This window comes from Elgaria multicarinata, chromosome 14 (genome assembly GCF_023053635.1).
Source record: "Elgaria multicarinata webbii isolate HBS135686 ecotype San Diego chromosome 14, rElgMul1.1.pri, whole genome shotgun sequence".
Taxonomy (NCBI): Eukaryota; Metazoa; Chordata; class Lepidosauria; order Squamata; family Anguidae; genus Elgaria; species Elgaria multicarinata.
The window spans coordinates 3,539,499-3,560,182 of record NC_086184.1 but is presented as its reverse complement, the minus strand read 5'-3'; the positions used below and the strand labels follow the sequence as shown (position 1 = coordinate 3,560,182).

Sequence of the window (20,684 nt, the reverse complement as noted above, 5' to 3'; positions counted from 1 at the left end):
TCCTGTCAGCAATCTCCTCTATTGAACCAGGACCCTGTTCCAATTGCCGTATTGTTAGGATGGGTTTAAGATCAAAACAGAAGGAAGTTTTGCAATGGGTACTGCTGGAGGTGGGCGGCAGTCGCTCATGGATTCTACAAAAGATGCTCCTCTAAGCTTGTACTTGACCCTGAACACTTTGGGTTGCATCCAGGAACTGCCTTCCGCAAGAAGAAGGGGTCTTCCTAGAGGGGAAGGGGTCCGCTTGCAGAAGGTCCCTCTGCCTTATTTGTGGGGTGGGTGGGGATCCTCCCTCAGCTTACCCCATTCACTAGGGTCTCCTGTCTGTCTGTGTAGCACAGCCTTCCTCAACCTGGGGTGCTCCAGATGTGTTGGACTGCATCTCCCAGAATGCCCCAGCCAGCTGGCTGGGGCATTCTGGGAGTTGTAGTCCAACACATCTGGAGCGCCCCAGGTTGAGGAAGGCTGGTGTAGCATTTTCAGGAGGCTGGAGGGGCTACTCTGAGAAAGAGGGGAGTTGGGGAAATCCATTTTTGATCCAGTGTAAACATGGATCCAACCCTTTGAAAGCTCCTCAGTTCTTTCCGTAACAGCAATACAGGAGCTTCCGTTGCTGCGGCATGTGGCAGCCAGAGTCCGCGTCGTGAAACACCCAACGCAAAACAGACAAGTGAATTCACGGAAGTACAGATACCGCTTTAATGAATTCTCCCCTCCCCATCTCCCCCTGTTAGCATCTGATATTTTGCGGAAAGGGTGTGTGGACAAAAAAGAAGGACCTTGGACTGCAGATGTAATCTCTGCGCCTGGTTTTTCCTGCGCCCAAGACATTTCCTGCGTATTATTTTCCCTGCCTGCCTTCTCCGAAACAGGCACTCGCCTGATGCCCTTGATTGCGTTCCATTAGAGGTGACAGATGGCTTGAGATGCAACTCCCTCTCCAGATGTTAATTAAGTTGCAATCTGTAAATAACATACATAGACATATTCAGTACACAGGCCTTGGCATGGAAGAGTTGCCATCACTAAATAATCAAAAACTCTTGACTCTAGCCCCTAATATCCTGAAGCAGTTATAAATTTCAAGGTGAAGTTGTGTGCCAAAGTAATTTAAGAATGGGTCTGTGTTTAACTGCTTCACTTTCCAAGATCTGAGGGGATTGAGGTCCACAAAATACGCATTTAGGCAATTAACTAGACACATTGGTCACACCCACACATCATGCTTAACCTACCATGGGTTATCGTATTGTCTGAATGCAGCACATTTTCCGCAAGGTGGCTTGTTAACCATGCAGTGTGGTTTATTTTTCTTGAACAAGCCACCTTGAGAACCCATGGCTTGTTGGGTTAAAATTCTGGGTTGTTTGCTCTGGAGTGCCCACCACCAATTCACAGGTTAAACAACCCATGAAATGGTGTTACGTGCCAACCAGGTTATTGAGAGGTGTCTCTAAATATTCAGTACCTCCAAAGACGTTGCATCACACCAGTCTTAAAATCTCTTCACTGGCTGCCAATTAGTTTCTGGGCAAAGTACAAAGTGTTGGTCATTACCTTTAAAGCCCTACATGGCTTGGGTCCAGGCTACCTGCGGGATCGCCTTCTCCCATACAATCCGCCCCGCACACTCAGGTCCTCTGGGAAGAATCTACTCCAGTCAGCCAAAACTAGATTGACAACTATTACCCAGAAGACCTTTTCTTCTGCCGCTCCCAGGTTGTGGAATGGCTTGCCGGGAGAGATTCGTCAACTTAACAGTCTTCCAGAATTTAAGAAAGCCATAAAGACTGATCTCTTCCGGCAGGCCTACCCAGTAGAATTTTAAGATACTTTTAGTATGCTTTTAGGATGTTTTTAAACAGTGTATACTATGTTTTTAATCAGTATTTTATGCTTGCTGTTGTTCCCCGCCTTGATCCAATTGGAGAGGTGGGTAAGAAATAAATTATTATTATTATTATTATTATTATTATTATTATTATTATTATTATTACAATGGTAACACTAAAAGCTGAATCCTGCGCATAATTTTGGGTACACCTGCCTCGTTCTGTGGCTAGAAACCAAAAGCAGTCAAGCATTTCCTGACCCTGCGATCCAGCCCTCCCCAATAGTTTGACCGTGATTTGAATCCACCAAAAAGTTAGAAACCTTCTAGTCTAAGCTAGTTATATCACCCACATTCATTGACATTCTGTTTCTTCCTCAGACATTTTAGAATGAACAAAACAGATAGAACAGACAGAAGCTTATAATGTCCCTCAAGACTTCAATATTTTTTATCCTTCTCCTTCTCTCTCCCAACTCCATTGTGAGTTAAAAATGTAGCTCTGATATTTTAAATTTGAAAATGGAAGATTAAATATTTATCTGACCTGATCTCATTTTGTGAATGAGAAGGGGATGAAAATAGGCTGCTGAGAAAAGAAGAGCTGACGTGATTATGAGGATCATCTGGATGGGAACTCAGCTGTATCCTAATTTAAATCATTCTATGAATGGCACTGATGCTCCTTCCAGGCCCAAGAAGGGAGAGGAGCAAACTGTCTCTGAGAACTCATCTCAGAACTCATAGAATGCTCCCCACACCATAGGTTAGACCAGCCTTCCCCAACCTGGTGCCCTACAGATGTTTTGGATAATAACACTCCTGACCAATGGCTAGGGTGACCCTATGAAAAGGAGGACAGGGCTCCTGTATCTTTAACAGTTGTAGAGAAAAGGGATTTTCAGCAGGTGTCATTTGTATGCATACAGCACCTGGTGAAATTCCCTCTTCATCGCAATAGTTAAAGGTGCAGGTGCCCTCCTCTCTTTTGTATCTGGTCAAGAGGTCAGGAGTCCTGCAGCTTTAACTGTTAGGATGAAGACAATTTTTTCCCAGGTGCTACATGCGTTCAAATGACACTTGCTGAAATTCCCTTTTCTATGCAACTGTTAAAGATACAGGAGCCCTGTCCTCCTTTTCATAGGGTCACCCTACCAATGGCCATGTTGGCTAGGGCCTATGGGAACTGAAATCCAGAACATCTGGAGGGCACCGGATTGGGGAAGGTTGGTTTAAACTCACAGCCCCATGTTTTAGTGAAAGCATCAGTGGATAATTCAACTATGTGCAATGTGAAGAAGTTCTTCCTTTTATCTGGCCTGACTCTCCCAACAATGAGCTTCATGGGATGTGACCCCAGTGGGTTCTATGAAAAAGGGAGAAAAATGTCTCCCTGTCCGCTTTCTCCACACCATGCAACTTTTTTTTTTTTACACCTCTATCATGTCTCCCCTTATTCTCCTTTTTTCTAAGCTAAGCAATCCCAGATGTTTTAACCATTCCCTATAGGGGAGTTGCTCCAACCTCTTGATAATTTCAGTTGCTCTTCTGTAGACAAGGATGGTGGGGCGGAGTGCTGTCCATGAGAAGTGGCTGCTGGGGTGATGTGTCACTGTCACATTTCTCCCCATTTCATCTTGAGCCTAGTCCATTTCAACTCATCCGCAAGGGCATTGGCTGGCTTGGTGCTGGTTGAAAACATGGACATAGGGAGGGTCTGTTAAGAACATGAGTAGAACCTTGCTGGGTCAGACGAAATGTCTACCCAGTCCAGCATACTGTTTTCCATAGTGGCCAACTAGTTGTCTCTTGGAAGCCCTCAGGGCTAGTAGGTAGCTATCATGACTAGCAGCCATTGTTAACCATCTTATCTATCTATCTATCTATCTATCTCTTTAAAGCATCATATAATCTTGTAGCAATACATTCATAAGTTGATCATCATGCATCAGAGGTCCTCAGCATTTCTGGTCTGCTGGGTACATTTGGAATTTTCACAAAATTTGTAACAGCACCGTCACAGAATGACTGCTGTAGTGGGTGTAGCGAGTCCCAAGACATCCATTTCACAGGGAGCTAAATTGGCAATGCTAAAAGGCAAGGCCCAAGAACTTAAGGCAAAGGCAAAGGCTGGGTCTGAGCCCCCAAATACAAAACCATACCATTGAACTGCTCCAACATTTCACAAAAAGGCAAACCAATTGGTTTTCCCAAATTACTTCTAATGTTAATTGATGATGCCAAATTTATTTCTCCAGATTAATAGCAGATCACTCCAAAATTAAGGTGACCATATGAAAAGGTGGATAGGGCTCCTGTATCTTTAACAGTTGTATTGAAAAGGAAATTTCAGCAGGTGTCATTTGTATATATGGAGAACCTGGTGAAATTTCCTCTTCATCACGCCAGTTAAAACTGCAGGTGCCCTGCCCTCTTTTAAATCTGGTCACCCAAGTATAGCTCCTGCATCATTAACTGTTCTGATGAAGAGGGAATTTCACCAGGTTCTCCATATATAGAAATGATACCTGCTGAAATTCCCTTTTCTATGCAACTGTTAAAGATACAGGAGCCCTGTCCTGTTTTTCATATGATCATGCTACCCAAAATCACATACAAGAACCCCACACCACACACTGCAAATACACAAGAACCACACCCACATAGATTACATACATTCAGGATCAAACACACCCACCCACCCCATGTACAATCAGGAGCAGTTGGGGGCCTTGGTGGTTTTATTGTGGTTTTAATTTTTGTGAACCGCCCAGAGAGCTGCGGCTATTGGGCAGTATAAAAATGTAATAAATAAATAAATAAATAGATAGATATTGGTGGGTACCAGGAGAGTTTTTGTGGCCACCATAGCACCCATGGCCTTGGATACAACACTGGGAATCCCACTCATACATGATGTTACAGGCGCTGCCCAATAGGTGCCTGTAATGCTTACATCCAAAGATTCCATGGGGTATGTGATGATCTGGAATAAGGAACCATCCTTTTAAGATCAGAGGCACCTGGAAGTCGGGCTATTTAGCATGCAGCCTTGACAGCCCGCCACACAGTCTCCTGCAGCAAGCATCAATTAAGACAGGACCTGCAAGTCAATTGCCACCTGAGGTGCAAGGCTTTGCTGCTTGCTATTCACCGCACTTGCTTTCTGTCTGGTTGCAAAGTGCCAGAGCAGGTGTTTTCCTCTTGAATTGCATCATGCCAGAGGTTGCATTAGCTGCTTTCCCTTTCTTAATTAGGGACCCGGCTACAGCGCCCGTTCCAGGGAGTGGGCAGGGAATAGCACAGAGTTAACAGAGGAGACAGACTTATCTGTGATGAGCCGGTAATTTGGGAAGCCTTCACAGAGAGTTAATTGCTATGGCTAATAGTTCACTCCTGAGTTCTGACATCCTATTACTGCTTTCATAAATCACTGATCGTAGGTCTTCTGTGCAGATAGAAACCTGGTGAGGAGAATGGGGTGAAATGCATAAACGTAGATAAGAATGGTTTTGTTAGGACTACAGGCACCTGATGGGCAAATAACCAAAAAGCCTCTAAGGGTGATGTTTAAACGATACACACCTGCCTTGCACATTTTCAGATTCAGGTCCCTGGCCTAACATTTTGCACAATCCCTCTGGTTTTATGTGATTGTGTTACTCTTGGGTCAGGAAGGATTCCACCACCACCCCACCCAGCCCCATTCACTGCCTTTTAAGGTTTTGAGGATTTCTCCTTCCCCTCTTTCTCCATTTCCCTACATGCATCCTGAGGTGGTTCAGGTCCATGAGAGGACTGTACCACATGAATGTTTAAAGCATCTCTAAGGAGCCAGGTTAACACACACACACACAGTTTGAATCTGAATGTTTGGGGCATCTCTTAATTCTTCAGCATCTGCATGGAAGCAGCTTGTGTGCTTTTTCTGTCTACTCCATTACAAGAACCTACTGATCTCTCATGCAATACAAAACAACTATATTCATCTGACAAACGTTGGGGGTTATGGGATCGGTACATACAGAGAGAAAAGGGCTTCTGCCTATTCTGTAGAATGAGAGACAGGTTAACACACACACACGCACATACACCAAATAAAATGATGAACCTCAGGTTCACATCACTGGCAGTAGATCTTCCTGGAATGAAACTTGCCAAGATAATACATTAAAGCTTATTATCACTTCCTCTTCTTTGGTAAATTGACATGTCTGCAAGGTTGCTAGACCCTGGGAAAGAAAGGGCAGACAGAGAGAGGGAGAGAGGGAGAGGGAGAGAGAGAGCGAGAGAGAGAGAGAGCACCTTTGGGAGTTGATAGCAGCACTGTCTACAAACCCTGGATCAATCGAGTATGGAGAAATAAGATCAGGATGAGACAGAGAGTAAAGAAAGGGGTGGCAAGGCGTGGTGCAGACCTCCTCGCTTTTCTTACGGTGTTGGGAGGGGCTGTAGCTCAGTGGCAGAGCCCTTGCTGTGCATACATTAGGTCCCAAGTTCAATCCCCCTCCTCATCAGGTAGGGGGGCTCAGAAAGAATCTTGCCTGAAACCCTGGAGAACGGCTGCCAGTCAGTGCCGCCTGGGCTAGATGGACCCATGGTCTGACTCAGTATAAAGTCAGCTTCCTATATTCCTGGCCTGAACAGTTCTGGTTATTTCATCTCAACAAACTGTTCAGAAAGAGGAGCACATGTTTTGTTTTGTACTCCTGATCCTTTCTACTTTGAACTCAGATCCCGGTGAGTGGAGGATTCAAAGTACTTGTTAGACTGTTTGTTCAGCCTTCCCCCAACTTGGGGTCCTCCAGATGTTTTGGTCAACAACTTCCAGGATTCCTGACTGCAGTTGACAAGAGCTGAAGTCTACAAAAGTACATTGGCTCCTGTGTACTTTTGGTGTCCTTTATCAGAGAGTGGCCCCGTTCAGAAGACACCTTAAACCATGGCTTTAACCATGATGGTTAAACCAGAAAGCCAGGCCATGTTCAGAAGACACCTTAAACCATGGCTTTAACCATGATGGTTAAGCCAGAAAGCCGGGCCATGTTCAGAAGACACCTTAAACCACGGCTTTAGCCATAGTTTATAAAGCAAAAAAGCCTTAATCACTGCGGTTAAAGCCATGGTTTAAGGTGTCTTCTGAACACGGCCTGGCTTTCTGGCTTAACCACCATGGTTAAAGTCATGGTAAGGCGTCATCTGAATGGGCCCAGTGTAGCATGCAATGGCTTGTATAAGATTGCCAGCCATAAAAGAGGGCAAGATCAACACCTCTGAGAGTCGGCAAGCATCTGAAAAACCACACCTGCTGGAATTAAAATTAGCTTGCATCTTTGCTTCCCGTTAACCCGCCAGGGTGATCCTTTGCAGGCAGGATGGCGATCAAGCGTGTTCCCTCTCTTCTTGCCTCCTCCCTCTTCCTGAACAGACTCCTGCTTAAAGCTGCAGAGAGAAGCCAGGGCGCCTGCAGTGGCAATTAATAATTCAGCCCCTGTTTGCATCCTCCAGCCAGAGCCTGGAGAAGATCAAGCTACCTACCCGATCGATTGTTTCCAGACAAAACCTAAAAGACCAGGAGAGGGGGTTTGCCACGGAGCCAGGACAGAGGCAGGAACAGAGCTCCTCCACTGTCTTTCCAGAGATATTGATCCCAAGCCAGGTTATGGCTGCGCACAGACACACCGGGCCATTAGCAGGCCCCTTGCAGGCTATCTGATATTCTTTGGGGAGGGTTACTTCATATAGGGGGCACGCCCTGCCGGCCTCTTGCCTTCTGCTCCCGTTAGTGCAGAGATTCATTGCATAGCCATGATTAACCGTGGCGTTTACTTCCCCTTCCCCTCTTCAACACATTCAGATAAGAACATCAGAACAGCCCTGATGCTGGATCAGACCAAGGGTCCATCTCGTCCAGCACTCTGTTCACACAGTGGCCAACCAGCCAACGGCCAGGGAGGAACAAGCAGGACATGGTGCAACAGCACCCTCCCGCCTATGTTCCCCAACAACTGGTGCACACAGGCTTATTGCCTCGAATACTGGAGATAGCACAGAACCATCAGGGCTAGTAGCCATTGATATAGCCTTTGCCTCCAGGAATTTATCCTACCCTCTTTTGAAGCCATCCAAATTGGTGTCCATCACTACATCTTGTGATAGTGAGTTCCGTAATTTAACTATGCGCTGTGTGAAGAAGTCCTTTCTTTTATTTGTCCTGGATCTCCCACCAATCAGTTTCATGGGATGTGACCCCTTTGGGTTCTAGTATTTTGAGAGAGGGAGAAAAATGTCTCCCTGTTCACATTCCCTATACCATGCACAATATTGTCAGGCACCTTCCAATGTAAATGGCATGAGCCCAAATTTGGAATGATTCCCTGGATGCTGATATTTCACCCCTTGCAGGTTTCTCTCCTCTCTCTCTCTCTCTCTCTCCCCCTCACCCCAATCCAGTCCCATTTGTGCCTTTCGTTGCTTCGTTTCCAAGCCAGCTCTCCAGGAAAACAGATGACTTTGTAGATTTGGCTCCAGAAAGCTCTCCTGCACCTGTTGCCTCTCCCCTCCTTTAGGCAAAGGGACCCGTCTCCATGGCAACTGCCTGACATCGCAAAAGGATGCTTCAAAAGGGAAGTTCTGCAAGAGCCGTCCACTGAGGCTAAACAGCCCTTTGCCTCTTCATGGTAGCAAATAAACCCAAGCCGTGTCTGGACAACTGGACATCTCAGTTGTGGGGTGGGGTAGGGTGGTGGGTAGGCTTCATCCCCCCTTTTTAAAAAACACACATTTGTTTTGCATTGTCTACTCCTTCTTCTCATCTTGTATCTCAGAAGGCTGAATTCAGTTTTGGGGAAGTTCTTTGGGGGAGGGGTGTCTTCCAAGAGTGGGCAGGGCCCATGAAAAAAGGGAAAGGGCCCAAATACCCCAAATGCCAGCATATTTTACTTTAAAGCACTTGCTGCTACTAACTGAGCCTTCGGAAGTTCTGGGCTCCACAATTCAAGAAGGACGCAGACAAGCTGGAGCGTGTTCAGAGGAGAGCGACCAGGATGATCAGGGGTCTGGAAACAAAGCCCTATGAAGAGAGACTGAAAGAACTGGGCATGTTTAGCCTGGAGAAGAGAAGGTTGAGGGGAGACATGATAGCACTCTTCAAATACTTAAGAGGTTGTCACACAGAGGAGGGCCAGGATCTCTTCTCGATCCTCCCAGAGTGCAGGACACGGAATAACGGGCTCAAGTGACAGGAAGCCAGATTCCAGCTGGACATCAGGAAAAACTTCCTGACTGTTAGAGCAGTGCGACAATGGAATCAGTTGCCTAGGGAGGTTGTGGGCTCTCTCACACTAGAGGCCTTCAAGAGGCAGCTGGACAAGCATCTGTCAGGGATGCTGTAGGGAGGATTCCTGCATTGAGCAGAGGGTTGGACTCGATGGCCTTATAGGCCCCTTCCAACTCTACTATTCTATGATTCTATGATTCTACGGGCATTTAGACCTTTTAGAATGAGGACAGAGTCAACCAGGGAACCACCAAATGATCAGTGGTTTCATACACGCACACACACACAGAGGTGTGCACTGATCCCCGCTTCAACTCGGACATCTATAAACCACTTGTAAATCTGCGTTATGGCCCTGTGCCCCAGATCTTTTAAGAATCTAGCAATGTCCTTGGAGAGAACTCAGCTGTGCTTGATGTGGCTTCTTTCTGAGTCGACCTAAGGGCAGAGCATTGTACATTAATAACGATGAGATTTTGTGCACGTGTGTGTGGGTGGGGGGGGGGCAGGGGCTGGATTCTTGGCCCCACCCACCACTGGCCTCCGGCCTCTGGCCTCCAGCCCCTTCTCAGAAATGGAATACTGCCCTTGTGGTGACAAACTTCCAACATCCCTGAAATATGAGCACACCTGTGGATCAGTTCTGCAGCATCAAGATGTAAATCTAAGCCTGGACTTCCAACTGTAGAGATAGGAGCATTGAAGATGCCTTCTTTTGAGTCAGACCATTGGTCCAGCACTATTGTCAACACGGGCTGGCAGCAGCGGTTTTCCAGGGTTTCAGCTTTACCTGGAGACGCTGCCGGGTATTTAACCCGGTTCCTTCTGAATGCAACGCAGGTGCTTCATCACTGAGTTTAACTTTTGCTAAACGTACTAGTTCTTTATGTATAGGAAAGAATCTCTCTGACCCACACAATTCATGGAGAAGTATTTCATCCCGTGAGCCCCTAGCCTTCAAGTGTGAAGTGGTATATAATGTGTGAGAGCTAGACTACTTTAACACGGCACCACCCATGACTCTGCAGTGGAAGGAAACGTCCGTCCCCCCTCCCTGCAACAGGAAGATTGAGATGCGTGCCTTAAAAACTACCTGACTGCATATTGACCTGAAAGACAGAGTGGTTTCCATGGAACCAGCGAAAAATCCCCAAGGAGAACACTAGCCGGCTGGTAATCTATGCAATGGAGTCACCCGGGTGTTAACTCCTTCGCTGTTTGTATACTTTTGAAGGGATGACCCAGCAAAACTGAAGGCTTGTTGGCATGACCACTGGGTATGTATCAGCCCTGCTGGCGCCCAGCTGACCATTGTCTGCTCCTGTGCATCTACTACTATGCGCAGAGTATAGTTTGTTAGGGTGACCCTATGAAAAGGAGGACCGGGCTCCTGTATCTTTAACAATTGCATAGAAAAGGGAATTTCAGCAGGTGTCATTCATATGCATGCAGCACCTGGTGAAATTCCCTCTTCATTGCAACAGTTAAAGATGCAGGAGCTATACTAGAGTGACCAGATTTAAAAGAGGGCAGGGCACCTGCAGCTTTAACTGTTGGGATGAAGAGGAAATTTCAGCAGGTGTCATTTGTATATATGGAGAAGGAGGAAAGGAAAGGAACCTCTCGTGCAAGCACTTGAGTCATTGCTGACTCCTAGAGGGACGCCTGCTTTTGCTGACGTTTTCTTGGCAGACTTTGTAGTGGGGTGGTTTGCCATTGCCTTCCCCAGTCGTGTTTACCTTTCCCCCAGCTATCTGGGTACTCATTTTACCGACCTCGGAAGGATGGAAGCCTGAGTCGACCTGAGCCGGTTGCCTGAGAACCAGCGTCTGCTGGGATCGAACTCAGGCCATGGGGAGAGTTTCGGCTGCAGTAACTGCCGCTTACCACTCTGCGCTACACAAGGAGAACCTGGTGAAATTCCCTCTTCATCACTGCAGTTAAAGCTGCAGAAGCTATACTAGAGTGACCAGATTTAAAAGAGGGCAGGGCACCTGCAGTGTTAACTGCTGTGATGAAGAGGAAATTTCACCAGGTTCTCCATGTATACAAATGACACCTGCTGAAATTTCCTTTTCAATACAACTGTTAAAGATACAGGAGCCCTGTCCTCCTTTTCATAGGGTCACCCTAGAGAAACAGTCCTGACCACTACCACAAAATGGCTGCCTTTGCTCCCCTAAAGGTTAGGGTAGCCATCTATGAATCACCTAAACAGAGGAGCAGAGGACAGCAATTTACATAACATTTAGACAGTATGCTGTAGTGGTTAGAGTGTTCAACTTGAATGCCCTGCTCTCAAACGGCAGACTCCTGAGCTGTACACAGCTTACTTGTCAGGGGACAAGTGAGGGTTAATGAAATGAAGAATGAGGAAAACACATAGCAAACTAGCTTTTATCCTCACAATGAGCCTGTGTTGTTCAGCTAAGGGGGATGTTGCTTCCGTTGCTCTGCAGAAATAGTCAGCAGGCTAAGGCAGCTTTTGCTATTAGTGTGGTGTTTATATCAAAGGAAGAGATTAACCTCTTATTTCGATAGTTCTTCCTGGAAGGCTAGAGGATGCTTATTTTGGCAGAGAGAGGCATACCAGCCTTTGCAAAAAGCTTGTTTTCTAGTTAACCACAGGCATACCACCACCCGAGCTGCAGGTAATGAGCATCTACCTGGTTACTACTACTTCAAACTAGCAACCAAGCATTGGCTTTGTCATGGAATCCCGCTAACACAATAGGTTACCTTCAGTGCTGCTACTTACGTATGGTAAGGAGAGGAGATCCTGTTGTTATACATTCATAACAATCTAAATTAATATCACCCCACAGGCATATACTATAGAATTATCAGAAGATTATCAGTATAATAAACGAACAATGGACTATATGAGAGAGAAAGAGAGAGAGAGGTGTGTGTGGGGGGAGGTTGGGGGTGCAAAGTGGCATGAAATCTGTGATTCTTACCAAAAAACTGTAGTAGCCTGTTGCAAGACATCTCAGCTTATCTGCACATAAAAGTATTTCTTCACAAGTGATTTACTGTACACTTGTGATTAGTCACTCATGGAAGTTTGCAGGTCCTTTACATAGGGTGACCATCTGAAAAGGAGGACAGGGCTCCTGTATCTTTAACAGTGGCATAGAAAAGGGAATTTCAGCAGGTGTCATTTGTATATATGGAGAACCTGATGAAATTCCGGATTCATCACAACAGTTAAAGGCGCAGGAGCTATACTAGAGTGGCCAGATTTAAAAGAGGGCAGGGCTCCTGCAGCTTTAACTGTTGTGATGAAGAGGAAATTTCCCCAGGTTCTCCATATATACAAATGACACTTGCTGAAATTTCCTTTTCAATACAACCGTTAAAGATACCCTGTCCTCCTTTTCATAGGGTCACCCTATTTTACACAATGTCATCAAGTCTCCTGCGCTTTCCCCCCTTTATCCCTTTTTCAAAAAGATTGGAGATAACCCGATAAGCAAGGATCATTAAAAATATCGGCATCGCCATCTAGTGGCTGTATAATGAAACATATAGAAAACACAAATAATTTACCGAGAAAAGGTCAATTCGATTCAAAGCCCATGCCCGCCCATGCAAAGGAGCTGATCTTTATCCCATGAAGAAACCAGAAGCAGAAGCCGTGGTAAGGAGGCAGGATTTTAGCATGGCTAGCTGAGACATGCTGGAAGTTTTAGGACATCATTTTATTTATTTTATTTTATTTATTGTTGCATTTATATCCTGCCTTTCTTCCTCCAAGGAACCCAAGGTGGTGTACATAATCTTCCTCCATTTTATCCTCACAACAACAACCCTGTGAGGTAGGTTGGGCTGAGAGTCTGTGACTGGCCAAAAGTCACCCAGTGGGCTTCCATGGCAGAGTGCAGACTAGAACTCGGATCTCCTGACTCCCATTCCAACACTTTAGCCACTACACCACACTGGCTCTTGATTTTTTTTGTCTAAACATGCATGGGATTGTGCCTTGCGTATATGAAAACAGTGTGTCTGAGAGGAGAGTTCTACCCTAACCTTTTCCCCTGACCGGCTAGTCTTCTGTGGCCTTTGTCCAGACTTAGTCATGCCAAGAGCAGATCCATTGACATCAATATGAAAAGTTAATCCTGACTAACTTAAGTCTCATCAATGTTCAGGGAGTGTCCTCTAGTCATGATTAAGTCTGAGACCAATCCATACGGTGGAAAGATGTGGTTGGCTTTTTTGGGGTTGGGTTGAAGACTATCCAAACACACCCCACAACTGCACTGTGCAATGGTGCAGTCCAGTGAGCAATGCATCACGTGGTTGTGCAACGTGTGCAGCTTCTCAGTGCTACATGCCTCTTATCGAGGCTGTTTTGACTTTTCTTCTGTGCCGTTCTCCGGTGTGCACCTCCCACGCACAGGAAGTGCACTCACCATTGAAATGTGGATTGGCCCATAGCTGTGACTTCTTAGACCCCGGGTGGGAAACGTGTGGCACCTGCGTTGCATCTAGGGCTCTCAGCCCTCCAGCCCAGAGGTCCCTCAGACAGACGCCCAGAGAGCAACAGGGCAGCAGAAGCAAACTCCATTTTATGCCTTTCATCCGGATGGCGCTGTGACTTAAGTGAGCCTACCATGCAAAGCCGCACCTGCTCAGAGTATTTTTATTTCTTTTAATCACAGTTTGCAAATATTCTAACATATCAGGAATGTAGAAGCAGCTGGCAAGTCTGGAATGCCAGTTTGGTGGGAGGGAGGAACATTACTGCATCACAGCTGAAGTAACACACAGGGCCGTTTAATCCACCACTGTGTGGTGTTTGGGATGTTTTGGACTGCAGCCAGGGCTGGCGCTGCCATAGAGGCAGCTCAGGCAGCGGCGTGGAGCGCCAAAGTAAGGGGGCACCGAACGGCACGCCCGGAAGCCGCTCTCCCACAGCGGCTCTGGGAGAGTGGCTTCCGGGCGCGCCATTCTGAAGCCACCCCCCACCCCCAGCGTCCTGGCTTCGAAGCCAGGAGTGGCTTTTGGCCAGGTGCTGGCTTCGAAGCCAGGACGCTGGGGCGGGGGGCGGCTTCGGAACGGTGCATCCAGCTGGAAGCCACTCGCTTGCCTAGGGCGCAAAATAATCTGGCACCGGCCCTGACTGCAGCTCCCATTAGCCAGCATAGCCAATGGTGAGGGATCATGGAAGGTGTAGTCCGACAATATCTGGATTGCCAGATGTTCCACACTCCTGAGTTAGGGTCAGGAAGGCTTCCCCCAACCTGGTGCTCTCCAGATCATAGAATTACAGAATCATAGAATAGCAGAGTTGGAAGGGGCCTACAAGGCCATCGAGTCCAACCCCCTGCTCAATGCAGGAATCCACCCTAAAGCATCCCCGACAGATGGTTGTCCAGCTGCCTCTTGAAGGCCTCCAGTGTGGGAGAGCCCACAACCTCCCTAGGTCACTGGTTCCATTGTCGTACTGCTCTAACAGTCAGGAAGTTTTTCCTGATGTCCAGCCGGAATCTGGCTTCCTTTAACTTGAGGAACTAGACTACAACTCCTAGCATGCTGGGAGTTAATCCAACATGTCCAGAGGGCACCATGTTTGAGAAGACTGCTCTGGGCCATTGATGAATGCCACAAGCTGGCATCAATTGTTGCAAGAGTTGCAATTACACCCAGTGACATTTCCATCCAGAAGTGCTCACCGTCCAGAGTTGCAGAATTGAGTGTCAGGCTGGCATTTTCTTCTATATCAAAGTGTCCCCAAGACATTTTGGGCTTCCTCCCGCTGTGTCACAACACGGCTCTCTCACAGGGGTGTCGTGGTGAATTTTGAAGTGCCAGCCATCTCCACAGTCCTGGATGGGGAGTGGTGTATAAATCTTGTCAATAAAGAAAGAAAAATCCCTGGCCACTTTTGTTCTGCCACTCTTAAGCCGAGGCAAGACTGAAGCCTTTCCCCTGATGCCTTTCAGGCACCTGCTCGATTTAAAGTTGGCGTCCGCCACACAGACGTCGACAGCTTGGAGGGCACGTGGAAGCAGGTGAAAAGTGATTAAGCAGCGGGTACGTGTCATGTCGGAGAACCTGCTTTACACGGAAAATAAAGTCAAGCAATTAACAGGGGAATTAAGAAGATGAGCAAATGCACACTCTGTACGGAGCACCTATACAAAAGCAGACGGCCGTTAAGTGCTTTGTGGAGCAAACGCACTTTGCAAGCACTAAATGGATTGCTTGCATTTATTTGCGGTGCTGCCGATACTGGTGATGAGGCCGTGTATAATGGATCACCGTCTTAATTCTGCATTTCGCTCCTTCTTACAACCACACTGACTTCTTGTAGGGCAAACGAAGAATGCAAGCTTTATATCCTGTCTTGAAAGGGAGGCGGGGTCCACATAGGCTTGACATTGGTTGATTTGTGGAATCTGGCTGAGGAACCTTTTCCCTGAAGCAGGAGAAGTTCAGGATTTCTTTCCCTGGAGAGGAGGCCTGCAGGAACTCTGTCTGAAGCCAAGGCAACCAGCAGGGAACAGCTGGCATTGTAAAGAGATGCTAATTGGACTATTATATTGCTAATGGAAATGGTTCCGTCCCTCAGCTAGGAGGAGGCAGGGACCCCTGGGTCTTCTGAGCATACCTTCCGGTGATATTTCACATGAAGAAAAGCTGGTGTTTGGATGCTGTTGTTTCTGTTGGTGTCACCTTTGCTCAGCATTCCCCGTGGTTTCCTGATGTCCAGCCGGAATCTGGCTTCCTGTAACTTGAGCCTATTGTTCCGTGTCTTGCACTCTGGGAGGATCAACAAGAGATCCTGGCCCTTCTCTGTCTTCGTCCAGTATACTTCGTCCAGTATTGCGTCCAGTTCTGGGCTCCACAATTCAATAAGGATGCAGACAAGCTGGCGCATGTTCAGAGGAGGGCAACCAGGATGATCAGGGGTCCGGAAACAAAGCCCTATGAAGAGAGACTGAAAGAACTGGGCATGTTTAGCCTGGAGAAGAGAAGTTTGAGGGGAGACATGAGAGCACTCTTCAAATACTTGAAAGGTTGTCACACAGAGGAGGGCCAGGATCTCTTCTCGATCATCCCAGACTGCAGGACACGGAATAATGGACTCAAGTTAAAGGAAGCCAGATTCCGGCTGGACATCAGGAAAAACTTCCTGACTGTTAGAGTAGTATGACAATGGAATCAGTTACCTAGGGAGGTTGTGGGCTCTCCCACACTAGAGGCCTTCAAGAGGCAGCTGGACAACCATCTGTCAGGGATGCTTTAGGGTGGATTCCTGTATTGAGCAGGGGGTTGGACTCGATGGCCTTGTAGGTCCCTTCCAACTCTGCTATTCTATGATTCTATGATTCGCTGTGCGTCTCATGAAGATAGGTCATGCTGTGATAGATTTGTTAGTTTTTAAGATTCCACATGATGCATTGTTGATCTTAAAAATAAAAATAGCATCTATAACTCTGTTGGTGTTACTGACACCACAGTCTATCTCCACTATAAATACACGTTGCTTTTTCACCCATTGAACTCTCAGGGATTTCCCCAAAGAAGATTGGGAATTTCCTTGAGTGTAGTCCTTGAAGGACTACAATTCCCAGGCTTCTCTGAGAAGTGGGACTTACTGTTAAGCCCTTGTAAGTCTCTGATGCCAGACTGCCTCATTGCCACTTAAAAGTCACAACAGCACCATCCGCTGCTACAGAGGAAAACATTTATTCTAGACGCAGCATCTGTTAAGAAAATGGTGTCAAGGCTTGGGTGGAGGGTGTGTGTGTGTGTGTGAATCCTTCCTTTATGTTTTGGCATTACAGCTCACCCTTTCCTACCAAAGGTGTAGCGGTGAATTTTTGAAGTGCAGACGCTCATCATGACAGTCCCCATAGCCACGCCGCCCCCCCAAAGAAAGGCTGCAGCTGGAAGGCAATGACCGGTATTGCTTTTTGTCTCCTGTTTTTTCGCAGGACATCCCATTCCCGGGCGAAGGCAGACGCGGCGATGACGGCAGCACAGAAAGCGCAGGAGGAGGCTCGAATTGCCAGGATCACTGCCAAAGAGTTTTCGCCTTCCTTCCAGCACAGGGAAAACGGTCAGTACAAGCCACAGACTTCATCCTCTCTCTGAGTGCCTGTGCAGGGATGAGCCTGCCATGAGATGGAGCAAACCATTCTTTATGGGGATCCTCCTAGGTCTGTCACCAGTGGATTTCAGCCAAGTTCAGAGGAAACAGAGAATTCTCAGGGCGGTGGCAGGTGACACCTATGGCAGGTGGCAGGTGACATCACCACCCATGTCAGGCTCTCCCTGGTCCTCCTGCCCTGCTTCCCCCTCTTCTTTTGAGTCCTTAGTTTTCCACCTGTATGGCCACAATCCCAGCCTTCTCAGTCCTGTTTGGCACATCCTGGCATGGCATTAGCAACCTTGGTTGGGTCTATACCAGCGAGAGGAAGCCATCCCAGAACGTTTCACCCGAACTCCCGCTGCATCGTTTGCTTCATTTATTCATGGCACCAAATTGGGGTTTCATCAGTGGAGAACTCAAGTTATCGTGATACACAATTTCGCTATTTCTTAAAGGCCGCAGGATACACTAAGCTCCTTCTGTCCACGATGCTCCCACACACCTGAGATTATGGCGTAGAGCTTCTAGGGCAGAGAGGGACTGCCTCATTTGTTTGTTTAATTTAGCGTACTCTTAACTCTCCCAAGAACCCAAGTTCTCTGGGCGATGTTTGTTGTTTATTCGTTCAGTCGCTTCTGACTCTTCGTGACTTCATGGACCAGCCCACGCCAGAGCTTTCTGTCGGCCGTCGCCACCCCTAGCTCCCCCAAGGTCGAATCCGTCACCTCCAGAATATCATCCCTCCATCTTGCCCTTGGTCGGCCCCTCTTCCTTTTGCCTTCCACTTTCCCTAGCATCAGCCTCTTCTCCAGGGTGTCCTGTCTTCTCATTATGTGGCCAAAGTACTTCCGTTTTGCCTTTAATACCACTCCCTCAAGTGAGCAGTCTGGCTTTATTTCCTGGAGTATGGACTGGTTTGATCTTCTTGCAGTCCAAGGCACTCTCAGCATTTTCCTCCAACACCACATTAAAAACATAGAATATAAACAGTAAAACAATGGATAAAACCAAGCACGCAGTAAAACCAAACAAAGAGTAAAAATACTACAGCACGTGAAACCCAGACCAAACCGGCAGCAATAAAAGTGCAGTGTTTTAAAAACACTGAAAACGGTGCTTAAAATGCCTGGGAGAATAAAAAGGTGATGATGTTGGTGAGCTTCTTCGGCGAGAGCATTCTGCAACCGGGCTGCCCCTGCTGAAAATGCCGCTCTCTTGTTGCCACCCGCCTCACCTCGTTTGGTGGGGGCACCTGGACAAAAACATCAAATGATCACTTTAGTGTCCAGATAGGTAGGTAAGATGACGCAACGGCTGCGTTCGAATGTCATGATAGCCCATGATGGGTTGATAAGCTACTGACAGTAGCTTATTTTTAAAATAGTCCACGATCCCTTGCCACACGAGCGGGCTAATAAATTACGGTGAGTGGCTTATTAACCTATTGTGTGCCATTTGACTCACTGCCCCCCCCCCATCCTGCTGCAGTCGTTCTACCCAAGCAGTGGCGCTGTTTCACCTCTGAAGCGCTGGGCGTTTGCAGGATTGGGACAAAACATCATGCTCAGGCTCCCCCATTCAGGAAGCACCTGATCCCCTATCAACCCCCTGTTCAATAACTTGCCAAGGACGGAACATCCCGAGTGCCCCCAAAATGAGGAAGTGGATAGAAAGCCTTGGGAAGTTATTGGAAAGCCTTGGGAAAGCTAAGCTTTCGCAGTTGTTGTTTTTGCTACCGGGTGACAGCGATCCTTTGCATACCAGGAAGTGAGTTTAAGGGGGGAAATGTAAAAAAAAAATCATAAAAAATCAACGGATGACCCAATTCAATTCAAATTTGGTTTGCTTAAAGCTCTCCCTAATATCTATCACTGTGCCAATTTTGGTATCTTTAGCTTTAAAGCTTACGCAGATGTAAGCATTTGTTTAAAATCCTGCTCCTGCGCCCCAGCGGCGGCTCGGAAGATACGCTCAAAAAGTAGGGGCTAAATACTAAATATTTTTGCTTTATTGCACAATTAAGGCAGGATGCATGGGAGTCCTTCACAATCAAAGCAGATTATAAGGTGGGAAACTTCGGAGTCCTTTGCATGCAATTCGCAGTGTTTGCACAGTATAACGCTGGTGTGATAAAGCTCACTGGTAATGGAAGCCCCCACTCCCAGATGTGAAGGAAAGGTGCTCTGCACATGCTCAGGAGTCATGTCATTCATTTTCACTTTATATGTTGCAGGATGGAGGGCTGGCATTGGACATCCTGGTGAAGCCCACACAAATTTACAGTCTTTTAGATAGATTTAAGCCCCAGAACCTTTCAGTTTACAAATCAGATGCTGGTATGATACACTGGAGAGAGTGTGGGAGGGAAAAGGGATAGGTCTGATTGTGCAGGAGGGCGCCAGCGTGATCCTGAGTACAATTCCGCTGAGTTGCTATTTGCATCAGTGTAAGAAAGCATCTGTTAGGGAATGTTTAGGTATTTGGTGCAGTCGTATTTGGGGTCTTTTGCACAGGGGAGAGGGGAGGGGAGGGAGAGAGACGGGGCGCCTTTACCCGTCACCACACTGTGCATTGTCAGAAGGAGTAAACACAAGCTTCAGCCAGCCACGCTTTCTCAGAAGTGGGAGGGAGCGTTAGCTCAGTTTACAAGCAGTGTTGAAAGCATCCTGGTGCCCTTTGGGGCTTGTAGAGCGACGTGATGTTCCGTGCAATGCTTCCCTTGCTGTGCTAAGGAATTTGTCAGGTTTATTAAAAATAAAAAGGCGTTGTTCATTCAGGGACAACAGGTAAACAAACAAACAAGCAACCCACGGGATTGTTTTTGAGGAGGGCTGAGGGAACAGCAAAGTGATGTCAAAATCAACCAAGAGGCTTGGATCCTGAGAGCTACTCCAGATTTTTTATTGCAATTGTGTTTGGCTTAGCAGTGTGAATGGCCTGTGTGTGTGTGTGTGTTCCTGCAGCCATAGCTAGACGGGGCTTTATCCTGGGGCGATCCCCAGGATCGTCCCTGCGCGTCCACATGATGCACAGGGGATCCTGGGATCAGGGAGGGATGAAGAGAGACTGAAAGAACTGGGCATGTTTAGCCTGGAGAAGAGAAGATTGAGGGGAGACATGAGAGCACTCTTCAAATGCTTAAAAGGTTGTCACACAGAGGACGGCCAAGATCTCTTCTCCATCACCCCAGAGTGCAGGACACGGAATAACGGGCTGAAGTTACAGGAAGCCAGATTCCAGCTGGACATCAGGAAAAACTTCCTGACTGTTAGAGCAGTACGACAATGGAATCAGTTACCTAGAGAGGTTGTGGGCTCTCCCACACTAGAGGCCAGCTGGACAACCATCTGTCAGGGATGCTTTAGGGTGGATTCCTGCATTGAGCAGGGGGTTGGACTCGATGGCCCTACTAGACCGCAAGGGTGGGCTGAAGAGAGTTATGGTCCGAAACATCTGCAAAGTACCAC

At 47.2% G+C, this 20,684-nt stretch overlaps 1 protein-coding gene across 1 annotated transcript in view; it reads left to right on the top strand.

Moving 5' to 3' along the window:
* The window catches only part of JPH3 (junctophilin 3), a 79,153-nt gene that overhangs the window by 49,098 nt on the left and 9,371 nt on the right, over positions 1-20,684 (top strand). Inside the window, exon 3 of the mRNA XM_063141293.1 lies at positions 17,060-17,184. Within this exon, the coding sequence (XP_062997363.1) occupies positions 17,060-17,184 (125 nt within the window). The remainder of the gene's footprint in view (positions 1-17,059; positions 17,185-20,684) is intronic.